The sequence below is a fragment of the Aythya marila genome (assembly GCF_965140915.1).
Source record: "Aythya marila genome assembly, chromosome: Z".
Lineage (NCBI taxonomy): Eukaryota > Metazoa > Chordata > Aves > Anseriformes > Anatidae > Aythya > Aythya marila.
The window spans coordinates 54,708,770-54,730,035 of NC_139080.1; the positions used below are offsets into that span (position 1 = coordinate 54,708,770).

A 21,266-nucleotide genomic window follows, 5' to 3' on the forward strand; every position below is an offset into this window, starting at 1 on the left:
AAAAGCCATTAGAAGCAGGAGTCCTTGGCCTTTTTTTTTTTTTTTTTTTTTTCCTCTCCATGTATTAAATGTTGAACTAAAAGAGAGGGTTTTTGTTGACAGACAGTATGTACTCTAGAAGTCTCTGGAAGCATTTGTTTTTCTGGATCTAGCAATCTTCAACATAAATCTCGCATAGCGTTTGGATACACGTTACCATCTTTACTGCATCTGGATTTCTTGGTGGAGTCTCCAGAAGTCAGCTTGCTAAATGAGCTCAGTATTAGCTCACTTTTCTTTATATATGTATTTAAAAGGAGCATATATACATATACATACATAATGTATATATATACTTCTTTTAAACTCCATTATGCAGATGTCTGAGTGTTGGGCTGGTTCAGTTAGAACATTGAAGTAATATATATAGTTTACCTCCCTCTATTTCTGCTTTTCCCCTTTAAATATGAAAAGGAATTAGCTGCTGCAGAGATAATTCAGCATGGAGTGGTTACAGGTCGATGCTTTAGATGTGCCCTGTCATCTTCCTTTGTTTTCACTGAAGGAGTGCTGAAGGATTGCATGATTATTAATTTTTGGCTGATGCAGCTGATAAATGGTAAGGGTAGGTGCGTGGCCTGCTCTCCTAGTGGCTCTTTTGGAGTAACTGAGGAACCAGCTGAACCAAATGGGTGGTCAAAGTTGGTCACGTTAACAGCAGCAGCCTGAGCCCTGGCAGCTGCTTTCCTTGTGTCCTTGCTAAGCCATGTACACTGTGGTCACTTCTGTGTGTGTAGAGCAAGGAGAAGAAGCGTACAAAGTCATTATGCTTAGATGTTCAGCAAGCTGGGTTCCCAGCAGAAGCACAGGGAAAGGCGCTGTGCCAGAAGAACCAAGGTGCTGCCTTAGCATCAGGGTAGCAGGGTAGCTCTAACTGCTTGTGCTCAGTCATTCCAGTGCTGCTTCTGCAACAACGGGCATGCGAACTGCTATACCAGCTCCAAAACATACCTAACTATGCGGCTGTTGAGCCCCACTAACAATTTAACTTGGAAACAGGGTGCTTCTGTTGCCTGCTCTAAATTGCACCGCTGCATTGTACTGTGAAACTGTCCCGAGATTTCCCTCTGCAGGTAGGTGACTATATTTTGTTCAGAGACGAAGTGAGTGCTGAAATCCTTTGCAAGTAAATGTATTATACAAACAGAAAACAGTTCATTATTTTTACTATATCAGGTTAGAGAAAGAATGGTAGCATTTACTTTCTGATGTGGGGATTGTTTGCTAGAAACCATAATGCAAAAATAGAGAATTTAAATGTTAATGATGAAGATTATTGTGTGCTCTTATTCCAGTGTAAAATATATCTGAAATATTAGTCTGCCCAATTTCTGAGCCAAAGAAGTAAACACACAGAGATTCCATTCAAAATAGTCTTACTAGCAGTTTCTTATTAATTTTAGAATTAGCCATTTAAAAAAAAATATATATATATATAATTGATTTACAGCTAAGAGCTTTCTTTAACTGTGTTGTTATATGAGCATGAACTGGGGAAAAAGAGATGAACTGAAAATTAAATTTTGAAAGCAAGGTTCTTGCAAGACCTAGATTTATAACTTCATGGACACTCCTCTCCTTTATGATTCAATTGAAAATCCTTTTATGGAGCTATAAAATCCTATTATTGGTGTTGAGGGTACCAATAATCTTCATCCAGATGATCAGTCCTAAAAAATGGCTTGAAAATTGCCTGTTTGCCTGTCGCACTAAAAAAAAACAAAAACAAACCTTTCCTGTGTTTATTCAGTTCTATCATCTAACTACTACAAATACTGTTTTTACTCATAGCAGCATGCAAACAGCTAAGACTGAGTGAACTACATCTTGTTTAATCGTTGTCAACAAAATTGCTTCTTAAACGTGAAGCTAGTTATTTGCACAAACTCACTGAAGGCTAAGTGGTACAGAAGAAAGGAGGAGCCTCGTTCACTCCCAGGTCACAGTCTCTGGCTAAGCAGCTAGGGAAATAGTTATCTGTGAATTGAATGTGTGTTTTTCAGTCATTCGCACCTGCTGTTAGTTCATTTTTCAGCTCTGCTTTCGTGACCTGTGCTTTCCTTCCACAGAAAGCCTTGGGAATTTTGCTCTTGCTTTCACTGGAAAACAGGACTGTATCCTAATTATTTTGATTTAAAGAATAAGAAGTTTAATGGTTCATGTAAAACACTGCGTTCTGTAGCTTACTTAGTCATAAGTGACTAATTTACATCTCACAGAAGTGCTAGTCATCTTAAATTTTTATTATTTGGAACACGATCATAATTAAAAACCAGGAGGAGCAGAACAGATTCTCATAAGAGAATTTCAGTGTAAATCATTTTGCCAGTGTGCTCTTTTGGGAACTGATGAAGTAAAACATTTTGATGAGGAGAGGAAAAGGTTCTGCACATTATTACAGTGAAATAGCTTTGTTCCTTCCTTTTGTCCAAACAGGTAAGCATCTGAATTTGGTGTGAATTAGTCTCTGCAGATGTGGTTTGGGGAAAGGGAACATATATCAGCCCAGCATCTTTGCTGACATGCTGACACTTCAGAGAAGGGAGAACAGTCATAGTGCAGAAAACCCTTTCACTTCCATTTTCACCTGACTCCTGTCAGCCACAAAAATACTTCTGTGTGGCAGATTTGGACCATGTAGGTTGTGTATGGGGTGGACATCTCTTGTAATACAGTGGGCTCAGCTAAGCTAAGCTCCTGTGACAGGAACACGATGTTTTGCTCATGTAAGCCTAAGAACATGGTGTTCTCTGGAGAGTGCTAAGCTAGCTTTGCAAAGTTTTATAATAGCTCAATTTTTATGTTGCTTTTTATACATTACTAGTTTTGGGCAGTAGTGTACTCTGACAAGTTCTGTGCCTTTTACAAGGGGAGCAGGCTCTGTCTGATTATCTGTTGTACAGGCTAGGCTCTTTGCGAAGGGATCCTGAGGTCTTTCTTCTCTGCCTGTCACCATCCAGATTCTGTGCCAGGGCACTGGAAGGCCAACAGGAGATGAAGCTGTCTGGGAACTGCTTAATGGAGGCTTTAGCAATTAGAGAAAAATGTATTAAAACACAGAAACTTCTCCATCTGAGGTGAACTACTGGGTGTCTGCCTTTACTGAGGTTGCAGTGGCTATGCGAGTACTTAACATACTTACACACTCGGTAGGATAGAGGAGGTGATAAGGAAAAGTGTGTTCTTAGCGGCATCACTGCATCAATAACCAGTCTTCTAACACCAAGCAGAACTCATCTAAATATTTTTCCTGATGTGAACTAATACTAAAGAGTGGATAAACCGGGATGTTTGCTATGTTTGCCTGAGAAGGAACTCCTCTGTTTTTGTTACAGGAATGCAGCAGCAGTGGGCCATGGCTGTTTCTGCTACGCTCTCATGCGTTCAATTCCAGTTGCCATCTACATCCTTCTGGTAACAGGCCTGCGCTACCACCTCTTCATATGGAGCGTCTTCTCGCCAAAGCTGCTCTACGAGGGAGTGCATGTGTTCATCACAGCCGTGATCTGCTTGTTCTTCACAGCCATGGACCAGAACCACTCCCAGAAAGTGCAAGACTGAGAATACATGCGCAGTATGCAGTTCTGCACAGAGATACGCTGTGTGTCACTGGAATGGAAGGAAGAAAAGAGTGGCTTGATACTGTTGGGTAGAATTGGAAGAGTAACCTTGAGTATTTTACCCAGTATTGCATAGGGTCTGAAGGGCTTGTCCTGTGTTAAACTGAATTTACTTAAAACTGTTGAATTGAAATAAACTTTTTTCATACGTAGCTTTTATTCTATAGCTGTCATTATGACAATCTCTGAATAACTGAGTCACAATGATACATGACAGTGAACTTCACTGTATGCCAAATATAAAGTTGTATTTTTAATATGTAACTTAGATATCAAACACTGTTTTTTGTATTTGTTTTTTCCAATTTTTAAATGAATTTGGAGGCCTGATTGAAATTAACATTCTTGAGTTTCAAAGAAAAATACTTTGGAAAAGAGTTGAACACTTTGTCTCATCTTCAGGCATTCTTGAGCTGCTGGCTTTTTCACATCCATTTTTATGTCTGACTTTTTTTTTTTCTTTCACTTAGAAGATGAAGAAATAAAAGTTCATTAAATGCAGTCCCCCCCAAAACAGTTTAGAATCTTGTAGTAACTTGTAATCTTATGTAAAGTTATATCAACTTATCTGTATATGTTTGCAAATGTGATTTATTGTATTTTTTTTAGCACAGAGATAATGAGAAAACACAAGAAACAGCCCATTTTAATCAGTTTATTGTGCTGGGAAAGCTTTTGTTTGATGCATCCATGTAACAAACCACTGTAAGAAAGAAGACACTAGTAAAGGCAGTAAGCTTAGGCAAAACCAAGCCTAGTGTTAGTTTACTTATTGAAACTTGAAAAAAGCCCATACTTCAATGGTTTTGGTTTGATTAAAATAATTACATATATATAAATGCAATTTGAATTTAAAAGTACAGATCTCAATGTAAGTACAGATCAGTTTCTTGTGGGCACTGAAAAAAACTTTTGTGTTGTTTGTGTGTGTTTTTTTTTGTGTTTTTTTTTTTTTTTTTTTTTTTACAGCATCCTACAATATGCAGGATGTATTTTTGCTGTTCACAAGATCTTATATTCATTAATCCTGATTTTTTCCTTTGTTTCTTGCGTGTGTGTTGAATGTATCATTAAATAATATAATTGTACAAATGTCCCAGGTAAGAGGTGGGTTTTTTTATTTGTTTTCTATTAATAAGCGACATTTCTATTAAAGGCAGTATTTCTTTCCTGAGTGTAATCATTAACTGATGGATTTCCCTCTGCTAAGATCTTGTGTTTCTTTTTATTAATTTTTAAATGTTAAATCAGGTTGGTTGCTGCTGTACTGAACATTGGATCAATTTTCCCACACTAAGGTAGAGAGTTCTGAGCCATGAGCAGAGAAGTAGTTTAGTGGGCTAAGATCACAGCAGAATTAAAGGTGTGTTTAAGAGAAGGTTTGGTGGCTAGACAGGGCGCTACATCACACTCCTAACAATGACATTTTCCTTGCTAGAGCTGAGGAGATTATACAAGGATGACCATCCTGAGCATCAGTTTTGCCTATGTCCACACTGACAATCATTAGGATTTAATGTGTATTTATTACGGGTGTATCAGAAGAGGAGCACATAGGGAACTTTGACATTTGTTTAAAAACCTGAAAATAAAATGCTTTTAAGCCATATGTAGGTGACAGCACATTTGTCAGTATCACGTATATGCTTTCCATGTCCTGTTTCAGCAAATCTCAACAGTAGGCCTGTATTTTTTTGTTTGTTTGTTTGTTTGTTTGTTTTTACATGGTACCGATGTTAACAGTAAGCCATCTTGGCCACTAATAGTGACATTTTTTTGAACTATGTAACAACAAAAATTTGAGTGTCCTGACTGCGTTTTGCTGTTCACCTGGAGAAAAGACTACTGGATATTGAATGGCTATTGAATGCCATTCACTGTGACGCATTAGAAGCTTGAGAATTAAATACTTCTAATAAATTGTTATTTTTCAGTTCACTTAAAGAATATTTAAAATAGTTTGTGCATGTCCTACACTTTTACCATTTTCATCATTCTCAATATTTTTCTGGTTACCTGTTGCCTAGCAACAGTATGGGGATTATTGACATCTTTGTTTGCTGACTTGGTTAATTCCTGAGCAATCCTCCCCGGTGTTAATACAGAACATGTTTCTAAGAGATCTGCCTCAAACAGACAGGGTGCTAATGAAGAGATGGAAGGGGTTGGGGAAAAGTTGCTTCTGGGGTGCAGAACCCTAAAGCAATGTAGGATTTCTTGCTAGCTCTACGGTATCTCTTATCCCTTACTAATAATTTTGTTTGCTTAATTTTTGTAGCTTAATACTGGAGCAGCCTGTCTAATAGTGGAATCTAATCCGGTGTGTATGTTTTAAGGTTGAATTTCTGTGGATTACTTAGTTAAATAATTACAGTGTCCCCTTTCTCCTTTGAAACTGAAAGAGGACTGAAGACAGGAGTACAGGTGCAGGGTGATAGATAGCCTCCTCCTCAAATCTGTTCTGAAGCAGGGATGTTGTGTACTTCTCTGCTGGGGTGAAGGTTTGGGTCATGGTAGCTTTTCCCACTCAGCATCTTCGCTGTTGGTCGGAGCTAGGTTCAGCCAGTTAGTGGTGGCCGGTAACTTCCTCAGTCTCACTGGATCACCCTGGTCAGTGCAGCTCACTGCTACTCAGTTTCTAACATATTTATGGTACGGTCCTAAAGATCCAGAGCATGATGAAGCTTGAGCTAAGAAGAGACTCTTGTGAATGCATTCAGGTTTCAAAAACAAGCAAAAATAAATAAAATTCCACCTACTCCTACTTGGGTACTATATATCTGTATTTCTCCCCTGTAGACAAAACCAAGCTTTTCTTTGCTCCACGTAAGCCAGAACATCCACACGGTGTGTCCCAGCCTTTGGTGCAGGCGATGGGCAGGTGCTAAGCCACGGCTCCTGTGTGGTCCTGCCTGTAAAGTTCAGAGCACAGCTTTTTGGAATGCCTTACGTAAAACATCTGCAATTTGAATGAGATTTGCCTCCACAACCACAAAGTCACAGACTCATAGGATGATGCAACAGATGCAAGTTTGCAAAGCAGCTTGTGCCTGGCCCATTGAAGTGATGGCAGGCTGTGGAGAAGGGGAGAGCATTTAATGTTGGACAACTTGGCTCTAACCAGGCTTTTAGTGTGGCCTACATAGTGCCCAAGCAGTGAGCTGTGGGGCACTGGCTGCAAGGTGGGGTGAACGTCTGGGATCTGAATGTTGTCTGCAGTGGATGGAGGTCCCATGGCTGGAGCCCTCAGTCTTTTTTAACAAGCTGGATGAGGGGATGGAGGGCACTTGGGCAAGTCTGCAGGTGTGCTGAATTGGGGGAGCAGTAGATACAGTGGAGGGAAGGGCCACCCTTTGGAAGGGCTTCTGTGGGCAGGAGGAATGGGCTGCTGGGATCCTCCTGCAGCACAGCCTGGGCAAATGCTGGTCCAGCCCCTGGTGGTAGTGGTCCAGGATGGGGTCCACAGGCTGAGGACCACCTCCAGTTTGGGTTCTGGACAGCAAAGAGAGACTGTGACTGAGTGGAGTGAGCATGGCAGAGGCCGCCAGGATGCAGAGGAGCTGGAGTATGACAGGTCGCAGCAGTGAGATGGAGTGTGTATTCCTGCTAGGCACACATCTGCACTTGCACACACAGCATGATACTGCACACAACCAAGCATGACCAGTACAGGAAAGAGTGCTTTACCAGCACCCCCATAAATGCACAGCACTCACAAAGCCTTGAGCAGCTCTGGCAGCCCAATCCTGTTCTTATTGTCCAGCTGATCAGGAAACAAGGAACACGTGTAAAGGTGCGTATGTGTGCATATTTACATTTGCACAGACACTCAGTCTGTCCATCATCTGGCTTAAATCCCAGTGTCCTCCCCTGCTGCTGGCACCTGAACAGAGGAACGGCAGAGGTTTGCAGCCATGCTCTGCTTGCTGGTATACACAGCTCTCATCTCTCTGGTGAGCCCAGCTGGAAGTTCACTGGTCATGCCTGCTGAATTCACACATAGCCTCCAAGAATAGTCTGCACTCACGGAATACATGTATACTTAGAAGTAGGGTTTAATTAAAGGATGCGGTACTGTGGTGGTTTTACCCTGCTGAGCAGCTGAACTCCACCACAACTGCTTTCATACTGCCCCTCCCCAAAGGAAAAGGGGGAGAAAATACTATGGAAAGGGCTCAAGGGTTGAGATGAGGAGCCAGAGATCACTTAAAAATTATCATAACAGGCAAAACAGATTCAGCATAGGTAGACTAATATTATTTATTACACACCACTAGCAGACTAGAGCAGTGAGAACTAAAAGTAAAACCACCAATAAAACTAAATATATGCAGCCTCCTCCAGGCCACATCCACCTGCTCCACCGGGGGCTCCTCCACCCATGGGGGGGCTGCAGCGTGGAGATCTGCTCCATGTGGGACCCATGGGCTGCAGGGGGACAGCCTGCTCCACCAGGGGCCTCTCCCTGCACAGCCCGCAGGGGAACTGCTGCTGCCTGCCTGCAGCACCTCCTGCCCTCCTGCGGCACTCACCTGGGGGCTGCAGGGCTGCTTCTCTCACGCTTTCACAATCCTCTCTCCCAGCTGCTGTAGCACAGCAGTTTTCCCCCTTCCTTCAGTCTGCTCTCCCAGAGGCCCACCCAGCATCACTCCCTGGCTCAGCTCTGGCCAGCAGCAGGTCCCTTTGGAGCCATCTGGAGCTGGCTCTGCTCTGACATGGGGCAGCTGCTGGGCTCTGCTCAGAGGCCATCCCTGCAGCATGCTGCCACCAAACCCTTGCCACATAAACCCAATACAGGTACACAGCAGCGATCAAATGATGGGCTCTATTGCAAAATATGCCACCAGCCTGCTTACACTCAGCCATCCCTTTTATCCACGTTTTCTTCTGTTTTCCCATGTTTGTTCCTTGCTGAGCAATCCTGTTCATTCTCTTTTCATCTTTTGGGTCCTTTCTCTAATCGTTACGTAATAACTCTTGTCTATTCTCTCAATCCCCTTAGAGACCCCATAATAAGTTTTACAGAGTCCCTAGATATTCTTCCCCCTGCATCCTGTCATGCAGTCCTTCAGGCAGTAACCTCCTTCAGCATGCCAGGTATTGGAGGAGAGGCGTTTCCTTGGTTGATTCAGCCTGGTGGGTTTCACATCAGGTGCAAGTGTCTAATTCCTTAGTGAATGACTGCTTAGTAATTAGTCTAATGAAATTAATGGTTAAACAATGAGGTTAGTAGAGATCTTCGCCATGTCCTTGTTTGCCAGAGCCTCTCTATCCCTTATATTAGCCATGCACAGACTTTAATCACATCAGTACATGGTGATCAGTGCCTTTTTTTGGGAAGGGGGGAGGAAGCAGCAGGGAGCTCCTTTGGCCACCATCAGCTCCCAGGAGAGAGGGAGCAGAGGCGATGGAGGGGGACAGGCCCCAAAACAACAAGCACAAGTCACAGTGGGCACTTCCAGGAGGCCAGAAGAACACGTTTTCATAGGGGAATGCCTACTGCCCGGGCTGGGGTCCACTCCTCCACACTTGGAGACCTTTCAACCCTGAGCTGGCCCCACTGCAGGCAGGAGGTTGTGTTGGGTCTGCTGCAGAGGCTCTTCCAGCCCGCATTTCCAAGGATTCTGTGGTTTTCTTGTGTTTAATGTTAGCTGTGACATTTTTATGGACTGTTTTACAGGCTGTTTCCTGAAGTCAAAGATTTGTCATTGATTTCGTGACAAAAATAAATAAATAAATATATATAACCAACAGGAAATAAAATATACATTGCAGCTTAAAGCTGGTGATTTGTGCTTGATTTTATTTTTTTATTTTATCTAGCCATATATTTATACATTAGACCCAAGAAGTAAGAGTCACAGAAGAAATAGAAGTTTTATGCCATCTGCCCTTATCTGTGCCACCTACAGTGCCTCTGTAGCTCGAGGGTTCTCAGATTCAGTGATAAAGGGTCCCATTTTCTCATTGCTTCTGTTATGATACAGATGATTTCCCAGCATGTTCACCTTGTGTATCAAGCCTGAAGTGAAAGTTCTGGCTTGGCTGTAATCTCTGTGGGCCGGTGCTGGGTACAACCCTTCAGTGAACAGCAGCATGGGACATGGATTTGGTTTACAAAGCACAAGCTGATGCGTGAAACATGTTGAAGACTAATACGTGGAGAAATACATAATTCTCCTCTCACATATTTGGCCTCCTAGAAGCAGTTTTTAAGAGGTGTCCCTGCAGGATGTTCAGGAGCTTCACATCCTTCAGCTCTGGGTGCATGGAGGGGAAGGGAATATGGGGAAGTCCTGTGAGGGCACTGGAGCTCCCTGCAGGCCTTTCAGTAGAGGGCTGAGATGATCCCTGAATGGGATGGGAAGAGCACTTCAGGGAAGGTACAGATGTGGTGACGAAGGTGTGGGAAAAGGGACTGGAGGAAACAGGGAGGAAGCTGCTTGTTATGTGGCAGCTTCTGCAGGGTGGGCAAGGCCACTGGGGAGTGCAGTAAATCCCACCTGCACTTGTAACACATGCAGCACCTCTAGCAAGCCAAATGAAGCCAGTTTATGAAAATCCCAGGGGAAACAAACAAACAAACAAAAGACACACAAAATCATGACAGTTCTTTCACTGAGAGCAATAATTCATTTATACATAAGCTCACAATAGCTGCCTTCCAGCATGCCTTTGTCCCAACATCTTACTCAGAAAAAGTTTTACTGGAGTGTCTGGGCAGGGAAGGGGACAGGAGGAAACAAAGCACATGCAATCTAAATCAAACTGCTGACCCATTTCAGACAAACCTGGAGAAAAGGAGGTGTTGTAGGATCACTCTGAGTTCCTGTACCTCTAAAGGACCTCAGGGCAGGGCCCTGCTAAGGACTAGGCAATCACGACTGAGCTAGTGTCTGGGCAATGCAAAGGCATCTGTTGGTCCAGACAGGTCCATGCAACTATGCCTTGAGCAAAGGGTGGATGTTGCAACCAAGCTTTGCTGGTTCCCCTGGCCCTGGAACAGCTTGCTTTAAATGCATACTGACGAAAGTCCTGAAAGCTCTTCTACATTCACTCCAGACCCAGGCTAGCAGCAGGAGTCCTCTGGCAAATGTGCCTCTGTAACAGAGCTTTATTGGGCTTTTGATGTAGGCTTCTTAGCTCAAAGCACAGTCAATGTCTACAGCTCTGTCCTAGCATCCTTGTGGTGGATTTTGGATAGCTGTTACCTGTTTTGGCTTCTGAGTACAGGTGAAAGATAAGAACTGAGACACCATTCCCATCTTTCTCTGTATTCCTGCATCTATCATTATATGAGAAACCATTTGCACTAGACTGACCTCAAAAAGGGAGCCTGTAGAGCCACACTTCTAGCCAGGGACTGGGACTGTGAGTTGCAGTGAAAGCCTCTTTCCCTTTACAAAGTGTTGTGAGGACATGCCTGAGGGCTGTCTGCTACCAGCAGGAACACACAGTGCTCTCATACCTTGTGGATTAGCACAGACATGGTTGAAGAAAGGCCAGTCTATCCTTCTGCTTCCCCTGGAAAACTCATTGTACGGCCTACTTGCTTGCCCCAGGGTGAATTTGGCAGAACCAATGCGAGACACCAAAAGGGAGCATGGCTAGCAGACAGGTATAGCACAAACAAGCTATTTAAAGCCTGAAACTCTGATGATAAAATACTAGATGATTAGCAAAGTAATTTTACTCCATTTGCAACAAATGTACTCATTTGCATGAAGAGTGCTGTGAACGTAGATTAGCTGAAACAAAAGCACAGAGATTGGGCAGTTTTCCTCTTTGATGCAAAGATTATAATTAGTTCGCATTTCTGTATGTGATGGCTTGAAAATGCCTTCACTGAATACAGAGCAAGTGTAACTTCTCTGGTAGTGTTTACCTATTGTTGGATGCTTAACACAAATTGTTGGATCCTCTTCTTCAGATCAATTAGGTCGTCTTATTTTCTTTATACATGTGTCACCCCCCTGAAGCCCTCTAGAGATACCATTTGTCTGGAATGGCGTTTTTAATGTTATTGCTTAATGGCCTTGCTCCATTGCTGCTGAAATCAGGGGAGCTTTGCTCATGCTGCCAAAAGAGCCCTAACATGCAAATCATTTCAAGTTCCCATCACTGAAATCTTTTGCTTGCCTGATGCTGTATTGTTTAAAATGTCTTAAGTACTCTTAGAAAATAAAGGCCAAATCAGTTTAATTCTGCATTTGAAATGTCAGTGTCATGCTGCTTTTATGTAGGCATATGCATATTGAGTATTATTTTCTGAGTGTAATTGCCTTAAGTGCTGTTGATCATGCAAAGAGAATGATGCATTCTCTGACTCAAGGGTCTGAGAATCAAAGATCCAAATCCTGCAAATGCTTAAGCATGTGGAGAAAGCCCTCTCAAGGGATGATGTGGGCATCCAGATACTCTTGTGTTCAAGGCTGTGGTCCATATTTAGCAGACTGAATCTAGCAGAAGCACGCAGCATGTCCTCCCTGAGCAGCACTGGTTGTTGTAGGGAGAGGCTGTGCAGAAGGGAGGGAGAAGGACTTGTGAGGACAAGTGCAGGAAGGAGAAGAGCAGTGGGGATGGAGTGTTTGGAATCAGATGGAAATAGCCAGATGGGGCACAGAAAATGCCAGGAAGCCAAATGCAGAGAAAATAGATAGGAAGACTGGGGAATGTGTAACTCTAGGGTCAGAGTGGACAGTGGTCTTCAGCTTTCTGGTGGTAACATGAAAACATTGGGTTCCAATCATTTTTCAGTATGTTTGTGGAGGGTTTGCTGTGATTGTGTGTCACTGGGATGTCTTGCTGAATTGAAATATCAAGAAAAGAAAAGGGGTTGATAAGATAGCCTAAGAACAATAAGAAGATCTGGAAAGTTGAGACCAGCCTGAAGACCAGTGACGTTTATAAGAGTTGCCAGTTCAGATTGCCTACTTTTATTGCATACCCTACCCTCCATCTCCATTTTGAGAAACATTTATTTCTATACTGCATGATTTCTCATGAGCATTCTCTCGTATTACAATCTTAGTGTGGTGAAATCTGATAATCCATAGTGTTTTGGGTTGCCTATTAATCTTCATTTTGGTTTGCTGACCAGCCAGTGCTGCATGGGATCCTGTCGTGGTCACCCTCCCAATGTGTTCAGAGCACTAGGTCTTGGTGCAGTGCAAGCAGAAAAACAAGGAGGGGCTGGGAAAGCTGTAAATATAATGTACAAATATCCATAGAAATTACATCCTGAGTATTGCTAGAGCTAATAGTACAGAACAATTTCCTTTTTCATGCATGAATGTTTTACAGAACAGCAATTTGATGGCTCTTATTTGTTTCTTGCTCCCTGAAGGTAGCATCTGAAGAAAGGCCCGCTCACAGATTGTGAATAAAGGAGGGGGGCTTGTTTTAAGAAGGACCAAGCCCAAAGTCTTGAAAGTAGCTGGGAATTTCTTCATTTTACAGAGAGAGAGAGAGTTTTGCTGGTGAGCAAACAACAGGTATCTACAAAGAAGTATTATATCTGGGAAATCTCATATTTTCTGCCCTCTTACAGGAGTATACAGGATGACTGCAAATGGAAGACAGCATGCGTATTAGCTTGCATTTTCTATTTCTTTGAAAACTCTTGTATCTCTCATGTGTCTTCTACTCTTTCTTGCTGTATCTTACTGCAGGTCCTGCACTGTTCAGCTGCACACAAGCCAGTTTGTGGGAACACCACTGCCCATACCTCTTTCAAGGTCCATCTCATAGCCTCGTACATGTCTTTCTGTGTGTGTGTGTTTGTATTTCACATACCTATGTTGAAAGACACCCAGGTTGGTTTCAAGGAGTGGAAAAGCTTTTTTAGATAGCAATTTTGTGCTTCTTCCTCCACTTGGTAATTACTGCCTTGTGGGTAGGTACAAACATGGGGTACTGGGATCCTGTTTCAGCAAAGTAAACAACAGAGACCAGCCTCTTCTGCATGCTTCCTCATTACTGCTGGTTTTCATGTGAGACATGACTTATGAAAACTTGAATATCTGAGGCTGGTAACTGATGAGGCAGGGGGAATATTCATGCCTGGCAAGCACAGCATTGCAGTGTCCAGGCTGTGGCCCTGCATGAGGAGAGATGAGGGCAGTAAGACAAGAGTTAGGCCGCTGGAACAGAGGTCCCTCTCCACCAGTTAGGGCTACTGCACTGACTTCTGCAAGCTGAAAGCTTTGTGGGAAGTCAAGGGGAGCTGCCATCAGCACAGCTTGCAGTGTGAGCTGCAGGGATTTGGTTGAGATGCCCATGTGCAGGACAGCATTGGCAGGAAAAGGCACAACTCATGGTAATGCAGCTGAGATGAATGAATCAAGGCTTGCAGGGAGAAAGAACATATTTTATTAGGCAACGTAAAAACCAGGCAAGTTTTTCTGGTATGCATGTGTGCACAAAGACTATGCATCTGAGGGGTATAGCAGTGGTAAAAAGGGTAGGGTGCAGATCCAAAGGAGAACACCTGCAGCCTCACGGAAACCCTGGCTAATGATGTCTCCTGATGCGTGGCCTTCTGCAAGGGCATGCAGGTGGGCTGGACAAAGCCAGGAAACATCACCCTAGGGAGCAGTCCCTGTCATTTGGCATGAGGTAGGGAAGGCCTCTGGGATCCCCACAGCCTGGGGGTGAGATTTAGGCTGGTGGCACTTGAAGCAGGGCTTATCAGTCGAACCCTGACTTGTGAATGTCCATGCTCATGTAAGTAAGCTCTCTGGTGTTTCTGCTGCTCTGGTGTGTTACAGGTGGCACTGTGATGGCTCCTTTCAACTGCTGAAGACTTTCCTTATATTATCAAGACCAAGTGTATTCATGATCTCATACAAGATTTGCAAAGAAAGTCTTTTTTTTTTTTTCTTTTCTTTTTTTTTTTTTTTTTTCCCCCGCTTCTCAGAGTTATCTGAAGGTATGTGCAGACCTCTGTGCCTAACCTGGTGGTGAGGATGCTGCCAGGCATGCTGCTTCCCAGGGCACAGCCCATGAAAGCAGGAAAGCAGGAAGTTGGCTGATGAGATGCTGACAGGGGAGAGTGCAGTACACCAGGGACCTTGCTTGGAGGTCCCCAGAGTGCCAAAGGATGAGACTTCGTGACTGAAATAGCAGGTGGAGAACTCTTAATTTGTGCGGCTGACTCCTGCAGTACAGAAAGTCACCGCTGCTTCTCCTGGCATGTAAGTGCTGTCTTGGAAGGTGTTATTTTCCTCAGTGTGAAGCTTTGGCACAGGTGGATGCTGAGGGCAGACAGAAGCCCTGTATCTGTGATGCTGGGCACCAGTGCTGCTGCCTTGTCTCCCAGTGATCTGCACTGGGGGCCTCACATGGCGCTGTGCAGGATGTGTAATGCTGGCTTGAACCTGGCATGGGAACTTCTGAAGGTGCTTGGCGATAAGGCCAGCCTCTGCAGATATGGGTGGCCAGGCTGAGGCTGCTGTGCTTATGCCCAGACAGCCACACCGTGACTGTCTGAGGATGGGCAGCCACAGTGATGGGCCTGGAAACATGGCCTGGATTGGTGAGGTTTCCTGGAAGGCTGATTTCAGCAGGTCTTTGCCATGTCCCACAGAGCTGTCTCACACCAAAGTGCTGAGCAGAATCAGGCCATGTGGGCACAAACAGTTCACTGCTCTGCAGCTCTACTTTGGCTCTTCTGTCCCTGGTGGGATTGATCTCAAGGGGTTTCCAGTGTCAGGCCACAAGCCTTCAGATGTTCCCTTCCTCTGGGACCTGCTCTCTGGCAGGTCATGTAGAGCCTGGATACAGCCAGGGAGGGAGTGTTGCTGCCTGGCAGCTCCTTCTTTGGGGGCTCAAGTGCCTGTTATTTCCTGCTGGCTTCTTGACATAGGCTGCCACAGCTGGTGGGAGACGTTCTTCGAGGACAAACTGGGAGAAACCCAAAGCAGCACCCTCAGAGACCCAAGCTTTTGACAGCCCACTGTTTAGAAATCCCTCAACTTCATTCTTGGGTGCTTGGTCTCAGTCTGTGTCTGCCAGGGCATGGTCAATATGTGGTGGTTTTGGAAGGGATTGGGTCACGGCAGGCTGCAGGGCAGAGCCTGGAAACCACCCACTGGAAGGCAGGCACTTAAAAACACATGAGGTGCAGCCTGGCTTTCAAACAGGCAGGGAACACGACATCTCCCACAGGCTTTAGCAGCAACAAAACAACAAACCTACCTATCAGATGTGTTGCCTGTGTGCCTGACATTAAGTTTTCACCACCATTTATGTCCCAGTCTATTTTTTTATTTCTTTCTCTCTCTGTTTAACTACAGAGAAACTTTTTCTTGCTTTGCAGTGGAGATTCAGATGATGAGCGAGGATGAAAACTCAAGTAGATATGTTGGGCCTTCTGGTTTTGCTTGTGCTAATGCCCTTATCTGGGATGCTACAACCCGATGTGATCTCCCCAGAGAAGGCTGTATTTGGCCCTGGGAGCTGTTAATATCCAGGTGAGACATCAACAGGAGCCTGAACAGGGAGCCTGTGTTGGAGACCATGGCTCTGCCTCCTCTGGTGGCTGCTGGAGCAGGGGTGTGCTGGCTCCTGAGCCAACTCTGGTATTCTTCAACTTCCCTGCAAGCTGTGGTTTAAATGCATTAGTATGTTTTTGAAATATTTAGATAAAAATCCGGTGCTCAACCCACACCTTTTCAAATGGGGATTTTTTAACTGGACTGAAGTGTAACTCTGTGATAAGAAGAGATGGCAGATAGAATTGGTCTGGTGACTGATTTTGCATTTACAAGTTACTACAGAAAACTTTTCAATCTAGAAATATTTTAGCTGGCACTTGTTTAAATTGGATTATCTTAAAATAGCATGAGTTATTTTAGAAGTCTCTTCTGCCTTGAGCTTCTTAGTACCTATTAGGAAATATTAAGTGTGCATTCACTATGCTAAAAAGAATAATGGAGATCTCAGAGCAATCAGTTCTGTGTGGGATGCTTAAAGCTTTAACATAGTTTGAAGTGATTATTTCCAAATTAAGATACCTAGAATTGGAAATGATCATAATGTGACTTCAGCAGTTGAAAGACATAGAGTAGGAAATGCAGCGAGCTGGCAGTGTGTATGTGCCCTGCATTAGTATTAAGTGTTTATGTGTGCACTTTCTCAGTCCATTGCAGTGGTATTATTAATATCCATCCACATATTATTGGTTTAAAAGCTACTCACTCTAAGAATCAGTTTCTGTGATCTGAGAACTTCATTCAGAGCTACTAATCTCAGCTAATTTAAAGCAAATAATGTTGTAATTTGTTATTGTATAGCAGGTTTTATTATTTCCTTTTATTGTATGTAGCAAGAGATTTTCTTTTCAGTGGGAATATAAGGACCACTGCCACAGTGGAGAGAACAGCCATGTGCTTGGGTCTTCACATTGGTTGGAGAGGCATGTGCCAACTCCACATGATGCAGAAGTGAGCTTCTGCCAGGCACAGCTTTGGCTTCATTGTAGTCCCTTGGGGGCCATATGATTTTGTAGATTTTTTCATATTTACTTCTCTCTGGAAGCCCCATGGAGCTTTAGGATCCAGCCAGCCTAGAATAGGAACCCCACTGGCACCTGTATTTACATCTTTGGGCTGTGACCTGATTTCTCTAGCCTGCAATCATGAGGAGGTGGCTGTGGTGGTTTCACCCTGCTGGGCAGCTGAACTCCGCCACAACCACTCTCTCACTCCCTCTTCTCAAAGGGAGGGTGAAGAAAATATGCTGTAAAGAAAAAAAAGCTCGCAGGCTTTTTTAATTTTTTTTTTTAAGTAATTAAGGATAATTTTTAAAACTTATCCCTATCCTGAGATAAAGGTAATTTAAAGACAAAAGAAAGAGGAAAAAACAAAACAAAATAAGCAACAACAACAAAACTAACAACAACAACCAAACAACAAACAAGGAAAGGTAGTGAGGAAGCACAGAGGAAAAGAAAAACCATCTATGATTTATAATCTCCACTTCCCATCAATGAGTGGTATTTGGCCACATCCCAGGAAGCAGGGCCTCAACACATGTAGTGGTTGTATGGGAGTGCAGACATCTTCATGAGCACAGTCCTCCCTTCTCCTTCTTTCCCTTCCCTATCTTTTATTGCTGAGTGTGGCACCACACTGTATGGAATATCCCTTTGGTTAGTTTAGGTCAGCTGCCCTGGTGATGTCCCCTCCCCACCTCTTGCCCACCCCCAGCCTGTTGGCTCTGGGGGTGTTGGAGGGAGTCCTGGTGCTGTGCCAGCGCTGCTCAGTGATAGACACAGCACCGGAGTGATACCACTGCTGTTCTAGCTACAGGTGCAGAGCACAGCACTGTATGGGCTGCGGTGGGGAAAGCTAACTCCATCCCAGACAGACCTAGTACAAAACAAAACAAAAATGCAAAAAATGCAAAAGCATTTTGTCCTGTGTCCTTCATGAAAAGGACAGTGATGCTATGGGGAAGCCGCTGAAGCTGGTGACCTCCTGCCTGCTATCCCCTGGGCTGGCTTTGGTGCAGTGGAGGAGAGACCCACACCTCAGATGGTGTGGTGAGGAGCAGCAGCATGTTCCAAGCACATTTTGGCAATTTTATGGGGGTAGTCTAAAAAGAAAAAAGTACCACAGAGTATGGACAGCCTGTAGGGATGGTAAAACCAGTGTCCATTTCCCTGCTAAATCCCTGGGTGGACATCCCTGCAGCTCTGCTTTCACTGCGTAGGATGGACCTCCCTTTGTTTGTGTGAGCACATCTCCATTTCTGGCACTTTGTCAGATTGTGTTCATAAAGGCAGTAATTCCCCAAAACACATTAAATGGAGAATGACAAAGAGGTTGGCTGAAGTCACAGCATGGTAAAAATCTCATGCTCTTTATTTTTTCTTCTCCTGTTGGTTGGATCCAGTGGTTCATGCATATCTCTGTAACTGTGCAGTCCTGAAGGCCTGAAGTGGCTGGATTTGTGCCAGGCACTTGGACTGCTGTAGCTCTTCCTAAGTCCACCTTGTTACTGAAGTTGCCACTACATATCCAGGGAATTTAATGCAAACACAGACACACACATCACACACACATACACAGACACATGCAGACCTGGTAGCTCTTTGTGGTTCTTCAACATAAACAAACAACAACAACGGCAACAAAAACCCTACAACCCACAAAATAAAATATGCCCAATCTGGATTTACTCTAAAAAAATGACCCTGAGCACATCAAATTTAATGATTTGTTTTCCTTACACACTAAGCCAACAGCTATGCTGTTAGAAACAATGGGTAAGGTCTGCACTTGGGGTTTTCTTCTTACCCCAAATTGCCTCATCCTTCAATCTTCTTTGTGTTTTGTGTACTGCCCTGTAACAGATTCTCTGTGTTTGGAAAATTATTATTATTATTATTATTATTGTTATTATTATTATTTTGAGTAACAGTGGAGACAGACAGCTTCTGGAAGGTATTAAAATACTATTCTAGTTTGACAGGTTCATACAGCAGAAATTTGTTAACAAACAAAAGCACTGGTTATCAGCACCTACTGCAAATGCTGCAAAAATAAATAAAATTGAAAACCATTGTGCTCATGCCTTAGCTGGACATAGACCCCAGTGGAACTTGCCATCAAAAGGTCTTTAAACAAAAAGACACTGAACGAGTGTTTGTCTAGAAAGCGTTTCCCAGTGCTCTCCCTGCCCCAGTGCCTCAGAGCATTTTGGGCTCACACTTGTGCCCAGCACAATCTTTAAATCTGCTGTAGCTGCTCAGATGGGCACCCTGGAGAAAAAGCATAACGAGGAAGAAAAGTGAGCATGCTACCAGAAATCCCCTGCAGCAGACGGACCGAGCTGCTGAGATGGCCTGGGATGAGTAACAACCCATTGCTCACTGCTGGATAGATTTACCCTTGCTGGGAAAAAGGAAAAGGGGAAAGCCTGCTGCCCACGGTCAGGGATTTTTGTTGGGCAAGGATGGACACTCTGAGAGTGTTTCTGAGAAGGGATGTGGTTGCTCTTGTGGCTCTCAATGGCAGTGGTCACCCCGTGTTTTTTGAAGGGTAGCTTTTGAGGTAACACTTGGCTTGCTTGGGACACTTACATAGAAAATTAAAGCACTAACACTGGGGTGTTACCTCCAGGCTTGATGCTGCAGGGGCTGCAGCAGAAGTGCTGTGTCCAGCCCTGGAGCCTGCAGCTCACAACCACACTGGTAATTTGGAGGAGGCTCTGAGAAGAGCAATGAGAACAATTAGGAGACCAGAAAACTTGCCTTTGCAGTGAAAGGGCTGGGAGTTCAATTTGTTTGACTTCTCACCCAGGAGGCCAGGTGCTGGCTTCATCCCAGTCTGTAAGTAGCTGTTGGGAGCAGGGATGTGATGACTGAGGGCTCTTCGGTCAAGCAGACAGGCAGATAGCAAGACCCAGCAGCCACAGGTTAAAAGAAAACAAATTCAAAGCAGAAGTGAAGAGCAGCTTTTACCAGCGGGGTTAACTGAGGACTGTGGTGGGGTCTCAGCCTGGCTCCAGAGGTTGCTCTTGAACCTGCATGTGCTCCTGCCAGCAGGGAGGGGCAGTCAGTGGGGGAGCACCCCCTGCTTTGCATGCATGTGGGGGAAGGCTAGAGGGGTTTGCCTTAGTCTCTGGGACGCTGAGGTGCTGCAGGTGATGTGCAGGTGATGGTTCACCAAACCAGAGCACTAGCACATGGGTGTGGATGGCCCATGTCTGCCCTGCCGGGGACTAGCACACCCACGCTTCATGGCAGGTGTCCTCTGGATCTCATGCACTGTCCTCATGCCCCTGAAACAAGAAAACCTTTTGGGTTGGTAATATGCAGGATGATCATGGTGAGCAACCCTGGGCACAAGGCTCCTGAGAGCGCCTCTGTGTCTGGAGAGCATAATGGAAAAAAATTGCCCTGATAGCTGTGTGCGAGTTTCCTCTGAGGGGGAGTCGGATGGCAAGAAATCACTGCTGCTAGCCTGGGATCAGAGTCTGGGAGTGAAACAAGCTGAGCACCTAGGCTTAGGCTTTTGGCATGGCTTTGTCTGTGGCTGCATAGAGGCACTGCTTCACAGCTATTGCCGCGCCTGGCTGTTTTATAAGACCTTGCACAAAAGCTCAGCAGGGTTTTCCTTTCTAGACAAGTGGCCAAATTTTCATTGCTATCTCAAAGATTAACTCTAGTGCTCAGATGCCTGCACAGTTTTCTTTCCTAGCTATGGGAGTAGCTGATCCTGCCTCTGAAGCACTGTGTGACTTCCTGAACAAAAAGGGAAAGCGCCGAATTCTTCTGTGAGCTGCTCCGCTCCACTACTCAGTAAAGCATGATATTTGTTCATGGCAAACTCCTGCTCCTTAGGAGAGGATGTTCTGCTCTTCTTAGTGAAATGTGTGCTGTGACACTGAAGTCCTGTAAAGAAGACATTTTCTGCTTGCAAGGAAAGAGCATCAAAAATCAGTTGGATTCAAACTTTCCTCCCTTGGAGGGAGCTGAGAGGAATACTGCATGCATGATGTGGGTTGCTTTTACACCCAATTTTCTTCCCTTTTTGAACACATTTCTGCTATACAACATGAGGGGAGTATTTATTTCCCAAAGCTGCAGTGCTCCTCCCA

The 21,266-nt window shown here is 44.3% G+C and overlaps 1 protein-coding gene across 2 annotated transcripts in view; it reads left to right on the forward strand.

Annotated features, from left to right (window-relative positions):
* Window positions 1-5,671, forward strand: part of PIGG (phosphatidylinositol glycan anchor biosynthesis class G (EMM blood group)) — a 75,610-nt gene extending 69,939 nt beyond the window's left edge. The window contains exon 13 of one of the 2 annotated variants that reach the window (XM_082783683.1): window positions 3,375-5,650. In XM_082783683.1, the coding sequence (XP_082639809.1) occupies window positions 3,375-3,600 (226 nt within the window). In that variant the 3' untranslated portion in view covers window positions 3,601-5,650. Of the gene's footprint in view, window positions 1-3,374 lie in introns of both variants that reach the window. The other variant, XM_082783686.1, reaches the window with a different exon arrangement.
* Window positions 5,672-21,266: the final 15,595 nt, after the last annotated feature.